Below are 18887 nucleotides of genomic sequence, written 5' to 3'. Positions count from 1 at the left end.
GACACCTGAGGTGAAGATAAAGCCCTTGGTCTGCCTGCAGTTTGGGTTAGCTTTAACAACTTGCACTCAAAACATAGTAGATTTAAAGCTGCAGTGAGTATGCAAAAAAATATTCCAAAGTATCCCTGAAACCACTAGGAATAGAATGGAGATGAATGAAACACAATAGCTAAAAGGGCCTGTGAAATTTGAGTGCAGGACGAGCATTTTAGCCAGACCTCAGAGATCAAGGCTAACATATATAAAGCTGAATGTCTCAAGTATCTACAGAATGGGTTGATTTTCAGTGGTTCAGAAGGCCTCATTGACCCATCAGATAAGGCTGGAGTCAATGCAGAGAGGGGATCAGCCTGTCTGCACGGATGGCATCCCCGTCCGGACCCCCGTCCTCCCAGGAGCGGCAGAGGGGCAGCAGCACCAGCATCCCTCTGCTGAGGCGGGCTGTCAGAGGGGCTGCCTGGGCACTCGCTCGGAACTTTTATGCCATGTCCTGGGCATCTCATTTCCAGATCATATTTTTTCAAACCTCACAGAAGTACTTTCTTGCCCAGACTGAGGAGTGCGGGCTGCAGGAGGCTGAGCGCTGGCCTTGCTTTCTTTGCAGGACGATGATTCCCGTGACTGAGTTTCGCCAGTTCTCAGAGCAGCAGCCGGCGTTCAGGGTGCTGAAGCCCTGGTGGGATGTGTTCACGGACTATCTGTCTGTCGCCATGCTGATGATCGGTGTGTTTGGGTGCACATTACAGGTAAATCAAAGGGGACGGAGGCGAGGCGGGTGCTCTCAGGGGTGCTGAAAGAACACCACCAGGGAGGATGGTGCTTGGAAGGATGGTGTCATGTGTTGTTTTATCTCCTGGGTTCACCGCGAGCAAAGAAAAAATTTGCTGGTCCCAGGATTAAAGCTGTTTAGGTAGCAACAACAAATAACACAAACCAGACTTTTACCAGCTGTAAATCAAGAGAGTTGCGCTAGAGTCGATGGAGCGGTGCCAGCAAAGATAAGAGCTGTTGGTTTGGCTGGTGCCTGGATGCCTGTTTTCACCACAATTTGGCATAACAAAACAGATAATTGACTTATGTTCTTATTTGTTACCATTTTTCTGTTTAGAAGTTTGAAAAATGTAATTTTGCAATTTCTATTTTTCTTTATTTGGCAAATGTTAATATTCTTTCTGTCTTTATGCTTCGAAGAGATTTGAAATGAATGTGTTTATTCTATTAACACCACCCACAACTAATATTATGCCTCTTCCATTCCAAAGTGTCTCTGAGGATGCTTACACGTAAACAATTGACATTACTGTCAATCACTGTTAGCTACGTTTTGCTTAAGAGCCAAAAGCTGAAAGAAATGGAACATACTGTTTGGGATGAAGTCCACAAAAATAGGAAGTTATGGTACTAGTTCAAACATGGATCTCACATTTGTTGGCATTACTTAGAAACGGAGCTAGAGAGACACATTGACAGAGCTCTTATTTCAGGGGAATTTGCTCACTTACATGGCCCAACTTATTACCAGAGGCATGAATACAGAGTGTAAGTAATGCTGTATATCAGAATAGCATTTACAGACAAATATTAACTGCATGAGATTTTGACGTGTCAACTGTTATGACACTGATATCAGTGTGTTTTTGCACTGATATGTGTTCAAAACACATGTGGTCTCATCTCAGCATCTCCCTGCACCAGAGTGGATCATCAAGGAGGATCTGATTTTGATAGCTCTTGTTGCGTACCCTGTATTTAGTGGTTTCAACAACCATGATGTCAAAGGATACATCTGCACTACGCACATGTTCTTAGTTTGGGCTAATCTCAGTCATTCGGGGCAAATAACAGAGCTCCTTGGTTTATCACCTGGATTAGCATTTTAAATTCAGACCTATAGAGAGCCTTGTGCTGAATTCAAACTGTTGTCCCAAGTTAAACCAAAGGTAATTGGTCCCTAAAGGCGCTCTGACCTCCGTTTGCCAACATGGATGGCCAGCCCAAATTAAGAAAGTTGCTTTTTTGTGTGTTATAGACAGACTCAAGAACAGAAGGACAGAGCTACCTTTTTTCCACCCAGGTGTGTGGCATTAGAACTCTGTGTATGGGAAACTGAATAAAAATTACGTCCGTGCACACATAAATGACATAAATTGTCCATTATCCCTATCTGTCTTTATCAAGACTGAAGATTAATAATGTCCCAGCATAGATAAAGCCACGTTAGCTCTTTGTCAGCCATTTTCAGTGTGATAAGACATCACAGTGTGTGCATACAGCCACATGAATGCAGTTACGCTGCTTTCAAGCCTAAGCTGCCTCTGAACATCGTGTAGCCAGGCTGAATACACCTGGCAAGAACAGTCTGTCTCTGGGGAGAGCAATGCAGGAGATCCCCGGTCTTTTCTGGAAGCATTACCCACACTTTTCCTTTTACTGGATTGTCTCAATGCCCTCTCATTCCAATTATGGAAAGCTAACCATAGTTGAAAAGGGATCACCTCATTCTCGGCATATAGAATAAGTGTCTTGTTGGGAATAATAATAATAATAATAATAATAATAATAATAATAATAATAATAATAATAATAATAATAATAATAATAATAATAATAATAATAATAATAATAATAATAGCACAGCCTGTGGGGCCAAGTGTCAGGCTGTGGGGAGGAATGCCTGGCAGCTGGAAGACCTCCAAGGACTGCTACCCATTGATATGGCCACCGTTGTTTGTACATTGGTTGAAAAGATATCTTTTTGTGTGTTTCAGGTCATGCAAGACAAAATAATATGCCTTCCGAAGCGCATACAGCCTTGCCAGAACCAATCTAATAGTTCAAATGTGTTTAACACAATCCCAGATACAACCCCCCTTCCTCCGCCTAAGCCATCCACCCCTCCAGCTACAGTCGAAATGAAAGGACTGAAGACTGATTTGGACCTTCAGCAATACAGCTTTATAAATCAGGTATGCTATGAACGTGCCCTGCACTGGTATGCCAAGTACTTCCCTTACCTTGTCCTTATACACACACTGGTCTTCATGCTGTGTAGTAACTTTTGGTTCAAATTCCCTGGATCGAGCTCCAAAATCGAACACTTCATTTCAATACTTGGGAAGTGTTTCGATTCTCCCTGGACAACGAGAGCCTTATCCGAAGTGTCAGGGGAAGACTCTGAAGAGAAGGATAACAGAAAGAACAACATGAACAAGTCTAATACTATCCAGCCAAGCACTGAAGGCACTTTGGTCAAGACACAGTCTTTAAAATCAATCCCTGAGAAGTTAGTTGTGGATAAAGGAACACCTGGGGCATTAGATAAGAAGGAAGGTGAACAGGCCAAAGCACTGTTTGAAAAGGTGAAAAAATTTAGACTTCATGTTGAGGAAGGTGATATACTCTATGTCATGTACGTTCGCCAGACTGTACTTAAGGTAATTAAATTCCTTATTATTATTGCTTACAACACAGCACTTGTCTCAGAAGTTAATTTTACGGTAGTCTGTAACGTTGATATTGAAGACATGACAGGATATAAGAATTTTTGCTGTAATCACACGATGGCACATCTGTTCTCTAAACTTTCTTACTGCTACCTGTGCTTTGTAAGCATCTATGGCCTCACATGCCTTTATACACTATACTGGTTGTTCTACCGTTCACTGAAGGAATATTCTTTCGAATATGTTCGGCAAGAGACGGGAATTGATGATATCCCAGATGTCAAGAATGACTTTGCTTTTATGCTCCATATGATCGATCAGTATGATCCCCTCTATTCCAAGCGGTTTGCTGTCTTCCTGTCTGAAGTCAGTGAAAATAAGCTGAAACAGCTGAACCTAAACAACGAGTGGACTGCAGATAAACTGCGACAGAGGCTACAGACAAACTCCCATAGCCATTTGGAGCTACAGCTTTTCATGCTCTCTGGACTACCAGACACAGTTTTTGAAATTACTGAGCTGCAGTCGTTAAAACTTGAAATAATTAATAACGTAATGATACCGGCAACCATTGCGCAGTTGGACAATCTCCAGGAGCTCTCATTGCACCAGTGCTCTGTGAAGATCCACAGTGCTGCCTTGGCGTTTCTAAAGGAGAATCTCAAAATCTTGAGCGTCAAGTTTGATGACATCAGAGAACTTCCACACTGGATGTATGGCCTCAGAAATTTGGAAGAGCTCTATTTAATTGGCTCCCTAAGTCACGATATTTCAAAAAACATTACACTGGAGACTTTTCGGGAACTTAAAAGCCTTAAAGTTCTTTACATAAAAAGTAATTTGTCCAAAATTCCACAATCTGCAGTCGATGTTTCAAGTCACCTGCAAAAATTGTGCATCCATAATGACGGCACCAAGTTAGTGATGCTCAACAACCTGAAAAAGATGGTCAACCTGACACAGCTGGAATTGGTTCATTGTGATTTAGAGCGCATTCCTCATGCAGTCTTCAGCCTTCTCAGTCTTCAGGAATTGGATCTAAAGGAAAACAACCTCAAATCCATTGAAGAAATAGTAAGTTTTCAACATCTGCGAAAACTGACAATCCTAAAGCTGTGGTACAACAGTATAACGTACATCCCAGAGCATATAAAGAAACTCACCAGTCTCGAGCGGCTTTCCTTCAGCCATAACAAAATAGAGGTTCTTCCATCCCACCTATTCCTATGCAACAAAATCAGATATTTGGATTTGTCTTACAATGACATTCGCTTTATCCCACCTGAAATAGGAGTTCTGCAGAGTTTACAATACTTTTCCATCACTTGCAACAAAGTGGAGAGCGTGCCAGATGAACTATACTTTTGCAAAAAACTTAAGACTCTTAAAATTGGGAAAAATAACTTGTCAGTCCTTTCACCTAAAATTGGTAATTTGGTATTCCTCTCCTACTTGGATATTAAAGGCAATCACTTTGAAATCCTCCCACCTGAGCTTGGTGAATGTAGAGCTCTGAAGCGGACTGGTTTCACTGTAGAGGACACCTTGTTTGAAACGTTGCCTTCTGACGTCAGGGAACAAATGAAAGCTGAATAACTAACTTTCTCTCGCTCAGTTTTACAGAAATAACGCTTCTACCAAATATGCTGTAGAAAGTGCATACTCCGAATATGCATTTAGTTTGTCATTATGTTTTTCTTTTTGAAACAAACCCTTTCTGTACAAACAAATTTGGAGTAAGGAGTACGTATATTTTTTAATAAAACTTTCTTGTATTTTTTCACTGTTTTAAGATATTTTTTAAGTTCGTTTTGCCCTGAGAACAAGGGTATCTGTAACTTAATTTTTACTGGTAAAAGTAAATGGTTTTATCTGCTGATTTATTCTTTTTTTCCTTGGCCTAGTCCCAACAGGAGAACTGTGTTTAAGCTGTATGCCTTGGGTTGCATAATTTGTAATAGATGATTATACTGTCTTCCCAGTTATTGTTAATCCCTTAGGACATAGTCTTCAACAGGTGGTGCTGCAGGTGTTGAATGCCTTGTTTCCTCTTTTCTTCAGTGGCAGTAGAAGGTGTTCAACATCTAAAAAGATCAAATCTGGGTTGACCATTCTTTTTTATTTATGACATGTTTTCTCAGATGGTCAAAGCAAGTAGAAAAGGTTTTTTATATATTTTAACAGGTCTGAGAGAGCATGCAGAACTCTTTCAGGGCCTTTTGGCAAGTTTAGTCTAGCTCTCCGTTCACACACCGTGCCAAGCAGGAGGCACTGATGGCAGTTTCGTCTCTGGTGCAGGAAGAGTAAGGTCACAGACCACAGAGGAGTCAGAACGAAAGTGACTCACAGTGCAAAGGGATGTGGCTGCCCATTTCCTGCTAACTTGAACAGAAGGGGTGCAATGAACTCCCTGGGTTGGAAACGTCAGCCCAGTGAGATGAAACACTATCTTGAAAAATCCCCATCCTCCACTAAACACCTCGTCCTGTGAGGGAGAGAGTGCCTTTGGCCTCCCTCAGGTCAGTTCCCCATTGGGATGCTTGGCACCTTGCAGGGATGGAATCTAGAAAAAGTGCAATCATGTTTAGTTTGTAAAGCTTCTGACGAGGAAATAGCATCTAATATGCCCCTTAATTGAGCGTGGGTATCATATAACCAAGCTCAGCACAGGAACATTTGCAGATTTGCGAAAATGAGATTAAATGAATACGTTAACTTCTCAAAAGTCTTGACCTACCAGAGGACAGTGATGAAGGCTATGTTTTCATCTCCCAGCTAGTAATTACATTAGAAATCATACAGTTGGAAGTCTGCTTTTTAAAGTAATGTGATAATCTGTGATGATTATGCATCAAGTTGGGAACTTTATCCTCTGAAGCTATGTTCAGTTGTTTATTTAATCCAGCCATTTGCTTTGTTTTAGGCAAGTTTGGCAGGTATATGGTAACTCACGTGCTGCTCACAAGCTCATTTAAGCCATTCAAAAATAACCATATGACAGTATTTTGCTGGGAGGAGATCTCTTCATCCCATTCGACAACACATATTTGAGTCAGATGCAGGCACTGGATAAATACTGTGCAAGAATATCTAGGAATAAGTACTTCTTTCTCTAGGAGCCAACGCTGTTCATAAATTGCAGAGGTTGAGTTGCTGATTGTTTAAAGTTATGTAAAATAATTGTTTGATGATCGTCAGGTTGGTTGTTCTTAAATGTTTTCTAACTGCCGTTGCGTGTCTTGAGCTACAGTTAATCTGAGTTCTTAAACCTGGTACAAAAGCATACTGTTGTTTTAAGAGTCTGACTTATAAAGGTGGGGAGACAAACTAAAACTAGAATTTCCTCATTAATCCAGGGTGTGCTGTGCAATCTGGTATGTGGGCTTGCCACAGTACCAAGTCAGACTTATTTTTTGCGCTTGGCTGTGTTCTGGAGAAGATCCATGTCATTAATCAAAAATGGGTCAGGCATGAAGGAATCAAAGCAAGCTTTTCTAAAGGGGTTTTGAGTTAGTTCTATTAAAGACCTTTAACTGATGTAGCTGTTGTGAGAGCTACTCTTACACGTGTATGGAATGCACTTGTTGGAACAGCTTGGCAGTATATATGTATTCTAAATGTATTTCACTTTGATGTAATGTGAGGGAGAGAAATGTTTCATTGCTTATATTAACCTAATTATGTAAACCAAAGTGCTGTTGTCCCTGATGAATGTAAACTGTTTAAAATGTCCAAGTAATCGGTGGAGCTGTATAGTTCTCTTACTTAGATTTGAAATATGGGATTACATTTAAAGTTTTTTAAGAAAAATCTTTATATTCCTAGATGTAGCATTTTAAATCTCTAATTTATTTTGTGTCTGATGTTGTTTCATGTGTAGTTTGTGGTCTATTTTCTGAACGGAAGTTATGCACGCCTCATAACTGAAAGTTGGAGACTTGCTTTATGCCATTTTTGTCAATACATCACTTAGGGGATGTGGGGGGTTTTGTTTGTTACTGAATATACTTATACCAGTGCAACCCCTCATGTGGACGCAGTTACATGAGTATAAAGTGCCTTGTGCTGGTATATCTTTATTCACTTTGACAGGAATAAACTATACTGGTCTAAGCACTTTCACACTAATAACTCTATCTTCTCCAAGGGTCTGGTCTGCTGAGACAGCTTAGTCAATCTAACAACTCACTGCCACCATAAAGGCAGTTCCTTCGTTCTCCCATGCTCCTCATTCTTGCCAATATGTTCCAGCTGCTTCTCTTGTACCTTTACTGATCTGGTGCTGGTCTGATCCCTCCACAGGACAAATGAACTTTCTAAGCCAGCAGAAAACTAAGCTGGTTAAAAAGGGATCTGTTACAGGCCACCTGGCCAGGAGGACAGAGCAGATGAGGCGCTTTATAGACAGATAGGAGCAGCCTCGCGGTCACAAGCCCTGGTCCTCATGGGGGACTTCAACCACCCTGACATCTGTTGGAGAGACAATACGGCAGGGCACAGGCAGTCCAGGAGGTTCCTGGAATGCGTGGACGACAACTTCCTCCTGCAGGTGATAGAGGAGCCGACAAGGAGGGGTGCCATGCTCGACCTTGTGCTCACCAACAGGGAGGGACTGGTGAGCAATGTGAAACTTAAGGATAGCCTTGGCTGCAGTGACCACAACACGGTGGAGTTCAAGATCCACGGGGCAGCAAGGAAACTATACAGCAAACTCTGTGCCCTAGACTTCAAGAAGGCGGACTTCGGCCTCTTCAAGGACCTGATGGGCAAAGTGCCGTGGGAGGCAGCCCTGGAGGGACGAGGGGCCCAGGAAAGTTGGTCCACATTCAAGGAGCACCTCCTCCAAGCTCAGCAGAGGTGCATCCCGATGAAGAACAAGTCGGGCAAAAAGACCAGGAAGCCTGCGTGGATGAGCAAGGAGCTCCTGGATCAACTGAAAATGAAGAGGTTAGCCTATAGAGGGTGGAAGCGGAGACAGATAGCCTGGGAGGAATACAGAGAAGCTGTACGAGTGACCAGGGATCAGGTGAGGAAGGCTAAAGCCCTGAAGGAATTAAATTTGGCAAGGGATATAAAAAGCAATAAGAAAAGCTTCTATAGGTATGTAGGGGACAAAAGGAAGTCCAAGGAGAACGTAGGCCCCCTCCGGAAGGATACTGGTGCTCTGGTTACCCGGGACATAGAGAAGGCTGAGTTACTCAATGACTTTTTTGCCTCAGTTTTCACTGATAAAGCCTCTTGTCTTACCACCCAAGCTGTGGAAAGAACTAGCAGGGACTGTGAGGATGAACCACCGCCCACTGTACTTGAAGAGCAGGTTCGAGAACATCTGAGGAACTTGAAGGTGCACAAGTCCATGGGACCTGATGAGATCCATCCGCGGGTCCTGAAGGAACTGGCGGATGAAGTTGCCAAGCCACTGGCCATTGTATTTGAGAAGTCGTGGCAGTCTGGCGAGGTCCCTGATGACTGGAAGAGAGGGAACATAACCCCCATATTTAAAAAGGGGAACAAGGAGGACCCGGGCAATTACAGGCCGGTCAGCCTCACCTCTGTGCCTGGCAAGGTCATGGAGCAGATTCTCCTGGGAACCATGCTAAGGCACATGGAGAGCAAGGAGGTGGTGGGTGACAGCCAACATGGCTTCACCAAAGGCAGATCATGCCTGACCAACTTGGTGGCCTTTTATGATGGGGTGACAGCATCGGTGGACAAGGGTCGACCAATGGATATCATCTACCTGGACTTGTGCAAAGCTTTTGACACTGTCCCGCACGACATTCTTCTCTCTAAACTAGAGAGGCATGGGTTTGATGGATGGACCACTCGGTGGATAAGGAATTGGCTCAATGGCCGCACTCAGAGAGTAGTGGTCAACGGCTCGATGTCCAAGTGGAGACCGGTCACGAGTGGCGTCCCTCAGGGGTCCGTGTTGGGCCCGGCCCTCTTCAACATCTTTGTCGGTGACGTGGACAGTGGCATGGAGTGCACCCTCAGCAAGTTCGCTGATGACACCAAGCTGTGTGGTGCTGTCGACACGCTGGAAGGGAGGGATGCCATCCAGAGGGACCTCGACAGGCTGGAGAGGTGGGCCTGTGTCAACCTCATGAAGTTCAACCAGGCCAAATGCAAGGTCCTACATCTGGGTCGTGGCAATCCCAGGCACAAATACAGACTGGGTGGTGAATGGATCGAGAGCAGCCCTGAGGAGAAGGACTTGGGAGTACTGGTGGACGAGAAGCTCAATATGAGCCGGCAATGTGCTCTTGCGGCCCAGAAGGCCAACCGCGTCCTGGGCTGCATCAAGAGGAGTGTGGCCAGCAGGTCGAGAGAGGTGATTCTTCCCCTCTACTCTGCCCTCGTGAGACCTCACCTGGAATACTGCGTCCAGTTCTGGAGCCCCCAACATAAGAAGGACATGGACCAGTTGGAGAGGGTCCAGAGGAGGGCCACGAAGATGATAAGAGGGCTGGAGCACCTTTCCTATGAGGACAGGCTGAAAGAGTTGGGGCTGTTCAGCCTGGAGAAGAGGAGGCTCCGGGGTCACCTTATAGCGGTCTTCCAGTACCTCAAGGGGGCCTACAGGAAAGATGGGGAGAGGCTGTTCAGGAAGGCCTGTTGTGATAGGACAAGGGGTAATGGTTTTAAAATAGAGGGAGGTAGATTCAGGTTGGATATTAGGAAAAAGTTTTTTACCATGAGAGTTGTAGAACACTGGAACAGGTTGCCCAGAGGGGTGGTGGATGCTCCATCCCTGGAGACGTTCAAGGCCAGGTTGGACGAGGCCCTGAGCAACCTGATCTAGTTGGAGATATCCCTGTTCCTTGCAGGGGGGTTGGACTAGATGACCTTTGAAGGTCCCTTCCAGCCCTAACCATTCTATGATTCTATGATTCTATGAAAAAGAGACTAATTTTCTGCTGGATCAGCTCTCCAAAGGACCAGATGGACACTAGGGTAGGAGTAGCAAGGGGACAGGACACTGCTGCTGCAGTCTGAGCAAGGAGAAGGTGGGACAAGTCACTTTGGAGGTGCTGAGCTGCTAGGTCAGTGCATCATCCTGCCGAGCCATGTGCTTGGAGAGCTGTGCAATTTTATCTATAGCAGGATTAGGTGGCGTGACTTTTGTGGGTAGACAACCCTCAGGCTTGCAGTGAATGGTAAAATATCACATTACTGTTAATTGCTTAAACTTAATGAAACAAACTCAGGTAGCTGCACTGTTGACTTTTCTAAACTTCTTACTCTCTAGTCTGTGAGGTGTATTTTCCAAAACCATATTACAGTATTGTAGAAATGCGTCAGCTAAGAGAAGATTGTTTCCTAATTCTGTATGACATCCAGGAAAATATGTACAAGTGCCATATTTACTCAGTGATTCATGTACTGCTCATATGTATATTCACATGCAATGCATACTAGACTTTTCTGTGACCTATAGTATTTGACTTGGAATGGATGGACATTTTGTGGATAATACTTTAGGCACGATTTGTATGAGTTTGTATAACTACTTACATTAATCAGGTGCCTAACAAGTAAGACAATTCCAGAATATAAGCAAGGCATTTTACATTATTGTTCAAAAATAACACAAATCTTCCTTGGTAACAGAAGCAGAGATGACAAAGAATGCATCAAAAATAACTTGACAATCTTAATAGTACATTAAGCCTGAAAACAAATCCACTTTGTGATCAAAATCCAGAGATGTGCACCTCCCCCTTTGTCAAAGTTAGGATGGAAATATGTGCTGACCTCCTGCATCTAACCAACCCAACAACTTTCGCAAATTCTGATTGGAAAGCGCCTGCTCCAAGTCTCATAGCACATTTCTGGCACTTCCACTAATTCATGTGATTAAGTGGTGACGAGTCCTGTAAGAGTGCCAAGGAAAAACTTTGAGATTTGAGACAAACTTCTTAATTCTGTAGCAAGAATCTTAATATGATAATAGACCTGCTTAGTGTTACGTGGCAATATAGTACACCCAGAAAAAAATGGAAATAAAATGCTCTTTTGTAGTAATGAACATTGTCAGAGTGCAATGTGATTATTTGTTTGGGAAACATTTTTGTTTCTGGGTTACCTAAAGATCAGACATAACCATCTTTTGAGTTTGATCCCTTGGAAGGGAAGTCAGGAAAATATGCTTGAAAAAATATCGTTACACTTGACAGGATTTATAGCCACCTGATCTCACTTCCTGTGCACCTCCTGCCATGCAGCCAGGGGCACGAGGGCTCCAGCCTCCCCCAGCACGTCTGTGCTGCTGAGGGGAGCGATGCCGTTAGCCCTTGCGTCTGACGTAACTCCCTATAAATCTCCTGAGCAAAGGCGATGGGCTCGTGCTGCCTGCGTTTGGCATGGAATGTTTTCCTGGTTTCTCTATATTTTTAAGTCGGAAGGAATGATGTGTTTCAGTTTTGTTTTTTTATACTGAGACAACGCTGTCCTGCTGAGACAGAGCAAGAAATGCTCCTCTCTGGTCCTTGTGGTTCCAGGGAGAGGTGGGGAGCAGCAAGCACAGCAGCCCAAGTCAGCTTTGCCTCTGGATAAGCCCTGGCAGGGAGCTGGCACCGGAGACACGCAGCCCCTGGGGCACAGTGGTCCTTGCCAAGGAGCAGAGGAAGCCTCGCTGACAGCATTGGCTCTGGACTTCTGTGCTGTTCGTGCAAAGATGTGGAGAACTGGGAAAGCTGGTCCGCTCCTCGCAGCCCTGCTGCTTCCTTCAGGCCCCGCAGGTGATACCATCTTGGGGCTGCACCCAGTGGGATGGGAACATGGGAACGGGTGAAACCGCCCTAGGGATCCCTGGGGCGATGAGATCACGCTGCCGGAGCAGATGTTGCCTTGTTTAAGTGCGCTGGTGGCAGGAGAAGTTCACAGCCCAAGTTAGCTGAGCCCCAACAAACCTCTTCTTTCAATTTCCTGAATACACGTGCTAAGGAGCAAGAGTTAACCAGAGCAGATACTGTGCCCTAGAAAACCCCAGCCCTACCACCCAAGGGGCTCCCAAGACACAACCCCACCAGCAGCTACATCCTGTGCTCGCAAGCAGGCAGCAACGCGAGGCCCAGTTTGTCCTTCACTTCAGGCCAAATAGCTACTGGGAATTCCCAATAAATGGGACAGTTTGCTTATATGTCTTCAAATATTGCGTTCAGTAATGTAGATGATGATGAAAAAATTGCACATCTGTCCTCTTTTCTCCTTTGGAGCATACATGGAGCCTTGAAGATTCAGATGAAGTTTCCATTTCTCTTTTATTTCCTCTGTGCCAAGGGTGCCGGTCTTCCCTCTTGCCACCTCTGTCCCCTTGAGCAGCAGGTGTGTGGGAGCGATGGCCCACAGCCGGGGCTGCCACAGGAGGCAGGAGTGGATCTGCCGGGAGGGTGAGGATGAGCCCCTCGGTCCCCTCCCCGCCAGGGCAGCACCTGGGCAGGGCTGGGCAGGCAGCATCCTGCCGGCAGGGTAGCTCGGCATGGAGGTCTCTGCAGGTCCACCTCCACCCGTGGGTACTGGCGTGCCCTGGGCTCAGCTCCTGACTTCCCATCACATGTCCTGCCCTTCGTCACACTCTTGTCTGTAGCACTGGGCGCAGGGGACAACCCAGGCTGGACCTGCCCCATCCCCACAGGGATCAGAGAGAGCCAGCATGCCATGGGGGGATGTGAGGTTTGACGTGCAATGGATGGCAATGGCCCCAGAGCTTCCACACAGGAAGCCCAGACCAGCGAGAGGACCTTGCTCCAGCCCTCTGGCTCCAGGCACAAGGAGCTTGTGCATTTTTATCACTGTCTCACCTACATTGCAGGCAAGTTTGAGCCATTCTGTTACCAAACATGATCGTATTGGCCCATCCTCTCCCCTGCTGCCAAGGCTTATGAAGTTGTGCCTAAACTGGCGGGGTCTGTGTAGCACATCCAGCAGCATTCTCAGTGTGGCAAAGTGGCAATGGCAGGGGCGTTGGGAACGCTAATGGCAAGATGATGCTTCCTTCAAAACCATTCAGATACCAACAGGCCAACAGGACATGCGTGTCTGTGTCCCCTGACAGCGCTGCAATGTGTTGCTTACACTAAAGGTGAACATTTCGCTACTTCAGGTAACTGGAAGTTCCCCCGGGAGCAAAGCAAGAGAATTGAGGACTGCCAGATGCACGGGGAGCCCCAGAGCAGGCAGGGATTTCAGCGAGGGGTCACTCAGTGCATGTCTTGCTGCCACCGTGGTGTGACACTGCACAATGTGTGCTGACCTCATTTGTTGTGTGTTTCCATTTATGAAGTAAGAGGGCCACTAATCTGTCTGTTGGAGGTATTTTGTCACATGAATTTTGTGGACTGTGGTAAATAAGTGTTGATATTTTGCTGAATTAAAATGGAATTTAAATGTAACCCTTGTCTGTTGCCAGTTGGGGTCATGTGCCACTGTGGGACTGGCTTGTGGAGACTGCCTGCAGTTCTATTTATTTAGTAAAATATTTTGGCAAGCCATGGCATTCTGTTTCCTTTCTGTGAGCAGAGATGAAAGTAGTTAAAGCAGCACAGAACTTCACAAAGTTTAGAGTCACAAGGTTTTCCTTAGGAACAAGCTGCTGCTACAGCTACAAGCTAAATGATATTCTTACAAGTCCAGAGCAAGTTGCAAACAAAACCACAGAGCAAAGTGATCCCCTTGGCAAAGAGTAACTTTACGAAGCTGAAGTGCCAGGAGCAAATGCAGGCAGTGCTGGTGAGATCTGCAACCTCATTTACCTCGTGTTGTCCTCTGTTTGTCCCTCTCCCGACACAGGCGATGCTCTGAAGTGCAGGAGCGGAGGGTGAGAGGGACAGGGTGCCCGGGGTGGGGTGTGGGACAGCTGGAAGGAGCAGTGCTGCCCCTCTCCTCTCCCCTGTGTTTTGAAGGTGATGCTCTCCATGAGGCAGCTTCTTTGCCCACTTGGCTGCAGCATCTCTGCTCTGGGTGTGCTGAGCAGGAGATTGCCAGGCTCAAAGGGACAGAACTTATTATTGGGGGTTGGAACTAGATGATCTAGGGGTTGGAACTAGGTGATCTTTGAGGTCCCTTCCAACCCTAACCATTCTATGATTCTATGATTCTATGATTTTCTTTAAATACAAGAAATCCATTGCTGCTTCCTCACTACAAGGTCTAAATGTGCAACCTGTGGCACTTTGGGAGTGCTGACCCTTCTCACTGTTGTCATCAGCATATGAGTACCCACACGTGACTCTGAGCAGGGTAAGACATGGTAAATAGATATGTTACAGCTGTGCTCCCGGCTGGTGGGTACAATGCTCCTTGAAACCACAGCCTAACCTTTGCGGGATTTTATCCCTGTTGCTTCAATGAGCTGAAAAACTTCTACGAAGCCAAAGACTGGGGTGTTCGTATCAAACCAGACAGCCTATCAGGGGCATGAGTGGGTTGAACAGAAGAGAAAAGTAACTTTACGTGCTGGTGGAAATGGTTTTGCAAAGCCTGGCACTTGCCCAGTGGAAGAGCAATCAAGTGGTCCTGCTGGTTCAGGGCTGGATTGGCTGAGTGGGCGGTGCCGGCTGCTCCTGCCAGAGCAGCTCTTCCTGGGAACTCGGCGCAGACACCCTGATAAGCTGCCAGAGGAACCACCAAGCGTACGCTTTGCTTTCGCCAGCAATTATTTCTGCAGAAGTTGTGAAAGCAGAGAGGAACGGCTTCCAAACTGCTGATTGTGCCTGACATTGGAAACCAGCTGCACAAGGGGCTTGCCCCAGTCGGTGCTGGCGTCCAGGCACCTTGGGCATCAATGGTCCAGTTCTGCCACAGGAGCTGTGCTGTTCACAGCCTCTCCAGAGCTATGGGACCCCTTAGCACCATAACCACACTCTACTGTGAGCACCCAAGTACTCAAAGGTGTCTTCTTCAGGGAAGTGAGGCTGGGACTTAGTGAGGGAGCAAATGGTGTATCAACAGGAGCTTCAGCTTGCACCAAATCATCAGTGGACGTTTGCCATAAATCTCCCAAAGCAAAAGATCTTTCACAGTAAAAAGAACCTTAAAGGAAAACTCGGGGCTCATCAAGCCTCTGAGAGGCGCAAATGTAAGTTTGCAGGCCTGGAAAAAATTGAGAGGATGAGACAGGGGGCTGCTGCTTGCCATGGGATGTGATGATACCCATGGTGGGGAAGGGTGCTGTTAGCCCCGATGCTGCAAGGGTACCTGAGTGCTTGGGGGTCACACCGCATTTTCATGAGCAGGGCAGCAGCAGCAGGGCAAATTCTGCAGGAGAGTAAAGGGTTTTGCAGTCATTGAAGAGAGGGCTGTGGTCCGGGGAGCAAGGGACCAGTGAAAAGAGTTTTTGTTGGGACTTGGACTTCTCCTGGGCTCGTGTTGACGCCAGCGGGGCTGGGACTCTCCCTTGGCAGGGAGCAGGGAAATGGAGGAAGCAGATGTGTTGCCATGGCAATGCAGTGAGCAGCCACCATCCGCACAAGTCACCTTTTCTTCTGCTTTTCAGCCCAAGCTGAGAGCCAGCATCAGGGACTGTGTGCCTCGGATGCCTGGGAAGGTCCACGGCCACTCACGACTGGGTGAGGCGGTGGGACAGGGAGATTCAGCACCCTAGACTGCAGCCTGGGGCTCCCACTGCCACCCTCCAGCACCAGATTTGTCACTACAACACTTGGGGCTGTCATTTTAGAAAAAAAAAAAAAAAAAGCCTGTGTTTACTTAAGCTTCCTTTTTTCCAGCTTCGCAGCTCAGATTGCCACCGGGCAGGTTTCAAGAGTCCTCATTCATAAGGGCGCAGGAGGCTCTGTCACGCTCTCTGAGCGAAGTTACACCTCAATATGAAACAATGACTGCCCAAAACTTGCAGATTTCAGATCTGATTGTCCTTCTGTAATCCCAGGTCTTAAATAAAAAAATATTTATTGATTTTTTTTTCCAGAAAAAAAACAGGTTCCTTTAACAGTCCAGTAGATGACTAAAGTGGTGAGTGTCCCAAAGCCGGTCTCGTCCTCATTCTCCCAGCACCCCAAGGCTGGAGCAGAGTGTATCGGGGGTCCCCATGCATCATCTCACTGGAGGGGCTATCAAGCCTTGAAACAGGAGGAGGAGGGTGGTGAGGGCAGGTGAGGCCAGCTGAGGTGCTCCCAGCATCTCTGGGAGCTCTCCTTCACTGCAGTGGGCATGCTCAGTCCTGTCGAGAACCCGTCCTGTCTGTCTTGGTCTTTGGCCCAGGATATTTTAAAGAGAGATGAGAGGATGAGGGATAATTTCTGAGTGAACTGATCAGCAGGCCCCAGGGGCAGGATGTTCATCGGCGTGATGGGGTCCCCGTGCCTCCGGCCCCTTGGGTGGCACAGGCTACTTCCTCCTCCTTCGTCTCCTTTCCGTGCCCTTTGGCTGGAGGTGGAAGGTGAACAGTAACTACAGTGTGATGCTCAATCCCAGGCAGCCAAAAGGAGGTGAGACGGGCCCTACCCCAAAGGCTTACGGTTGGATATCGCCATCCCAGAGTGTTCAAGGGTGCTCGATCGCAGCAGTTGGGTGTAACCCTCTGTACAGCACCCACTGGCCAGCTGCAAAATTGTAGCCAGGATTTTAGTATGGGCTGAGACACAATCCAAACAAAAATGAGGAATGTGTCCCCAAGTCAATCGTTAATAATGTCTGTGTGGATGCTTTCCCTTGACAACAGCACAGGCGAGCCTTAGCCTTATTTAAATCTCATTTAACCAGCTTTCCAAGAAAGTTTTAAAAAGTGGCTGGAAATGGCACTGAAATCCATCTATTTGAGCTGTAATTTCATTTTTAGAAGTTATGCCTCAGAGATCTGCCTAATGTATGAGCATGTTTTCCCTACACATTGCCTGCCTCAACATTATTCAATCGGAGATCACTCAGCTGTTGGGGATCTGTGATAATGATGATTTAGAGACAGGGCCAGTAAGGAATTCAGAGAGAGAACAAACAAATGGCCCAAAGCTACACCTACCCCAAGCACATTTCCATTTTTCACACCCTTTGTCTCTACAGCATAGAAGGCTCATAGCACTCTGTAAATACATGTTTACAGTTGCTTCAGGCCTTCAAGGGCATCCTGCATTAAAACATCTCTCACTATATAAGAAATGTTTCCAGTTTTAGGAGCCTTTAAAGTGAATTCCATATAATTTCACGCTTCTGCTGGTCCTCAGGTCTCTCACTGGATTTTGATCCCATCTTCACATGTGCCTTGGATGCTTCGGTTGCCTTCCAAGATAGCCTGGTTTTTAATAACATGGTGTCCTTGAACACTTTGTTTTCAGGTCTTTAATGTATTATTTGTCATGGGTGCACAGATAATGCAACAGATGCCAGATTTATTATGCCTTATGGAGCACTCTGTGAATTTTTTTCCTCGTTGCAGTCCACACAAAGTTTGTTTATTCTGCAAAACTTCAAAGCATTCAAATTTTAACATTTTGCTTTTCCTTTTACAGCTGTGGAAAAGAGAGGTGAGACCTCAGGGTGTGGCCTTCTTCCACAGCGTCACTGACAGGCAGCAGATATTATGGAGGCCGGGAGGAACCAGGGATGCATCAAGCAGCATCTTATAAGGGTAAAGGGCAGCGGCTGATGTGAGGAGCACGCTGAGCAGTGCTGCTGTCAGAGATGGCAGGAGCTTAGAGACCTCAGCCCTTGCACAGTGCTGGCTTGCATGGCAGGGGACGGGTGATGGTCTCTCTTCAGATTATGATCCTTTCTGGGGTGAAAAAAGCAGAATTCACTAAAGATGCTGCTGGGGGCAGAGTTGGAGAAGCCTCTCTCCTTGCCTTGCTAATTAACTCACTGGGCACACACTGAGCATGATACCAGCCATTGCCTCAGCTGGGGGGTTGTGTCTTGTCCCACATTTGGGACACACGTGCCAGGGGAGCTCCCCGGGACAGCCCCTGCGAGGGTTCGAGCTATACATGGAAGCCAGAGGCCGGTACCCAGCATCTGACTCGCTGCCCTGTGAATAGCCATCCTGTGACTCTCTGCCATCTCCATCCCCACCTTTAGCATGGGGGAGCATTTAGAGGAGTCTGTCAAGCTGACAAGGGGTGATGTGAAATACTCTTGGGATCCTCAGGTGAAATCCACTGAGAAAATAACCTGTCATAGCTCTGCATCTCAGCAGACTTCTCTGAAAACCTCTCACCACTCCTGGTGCAGGGCTGTAGGGGTGCACACAGCCAGCAGCGCTGCTAAGGGCGTCTTTGCACTTTCCTCGTGTAACAGGGCCTGAGTCGATCCAGGCAGCAGCTGCATAAACCTCTCGGCCGCGGTAGGAAATGCAGTTCCACTCCCGGTGTAAAGATAATCTCTGCTGCCGCCCTGCCGCTTTATGCAGCACCGCCAGCCACATCCCACCGGCGTCCGCGCTCGCTCCGCGATGCGAGCCGGGCTTCCCCAGCCCCCGCGCTGGGCAGG

At 46.6% G+C, this 18887-nt stretch overlaps 1 protein-coding gene across 1 annotated transcript; it reads left to right on the top strand.

The window, feature by feature from the left end:
• The first annotated feature begins 605 nt into the window (after positions 1-605).
• LRRC8C (leucine rich repeat containing 8 VRAC subunit C) lies at positions 606-5058 on the top strand. The gene is made up of 2 exons (XM_009979096.2): positions 606-746; positions 2769-5058. The coding sequence occupies exons 1-2, from the start codon at positions 609-611 to the stop codon at positions 5037-5039; spliced, it is 2409 nt and encodes an 802-aa protein (XP_009977398.1). The 5' UTR covers positions 606-608; the 3' UTR covers positions 5040-5058.
• Positions 5059-18887: the final 13829 nt, after the last annotated feature.

Source organism: Tauraco erythrolophus, chromosome 10 (assembly GCF_009769465.1).
Source record: "Tauraco erythrolophus isolate bTauEry1 chromosome 10, bTauEry1.pri, whole genome shotgun sequence".
Taxonomy (NCBI): Eukaryota; Metazoa; Chordata; class Aves; order Musophagiformes; family Musophagidae; genus Tauraco; species Tauraco erythrolophus.
Note: the sequence above shows the minus strand (reverse complement) of the source record. Positions and strands in the feature narration are given on the sequence as shown.

Coding starts and splice junctions, on each gene's coding strand:
- LRRC8C (XM_009979096.2), top strand. CDS start 609: ATGATTCCCGTGACTGAGTTTCGCCAGTTCTCAGAGCAGCAGCCGGCG. Junction 747..2,768: donor TGTTTGGGTGCACATTACAG/GTAAATCAAAGG, acceptor TGTGTGTTTCAG/GTCATGCAAGACAAAATAAT.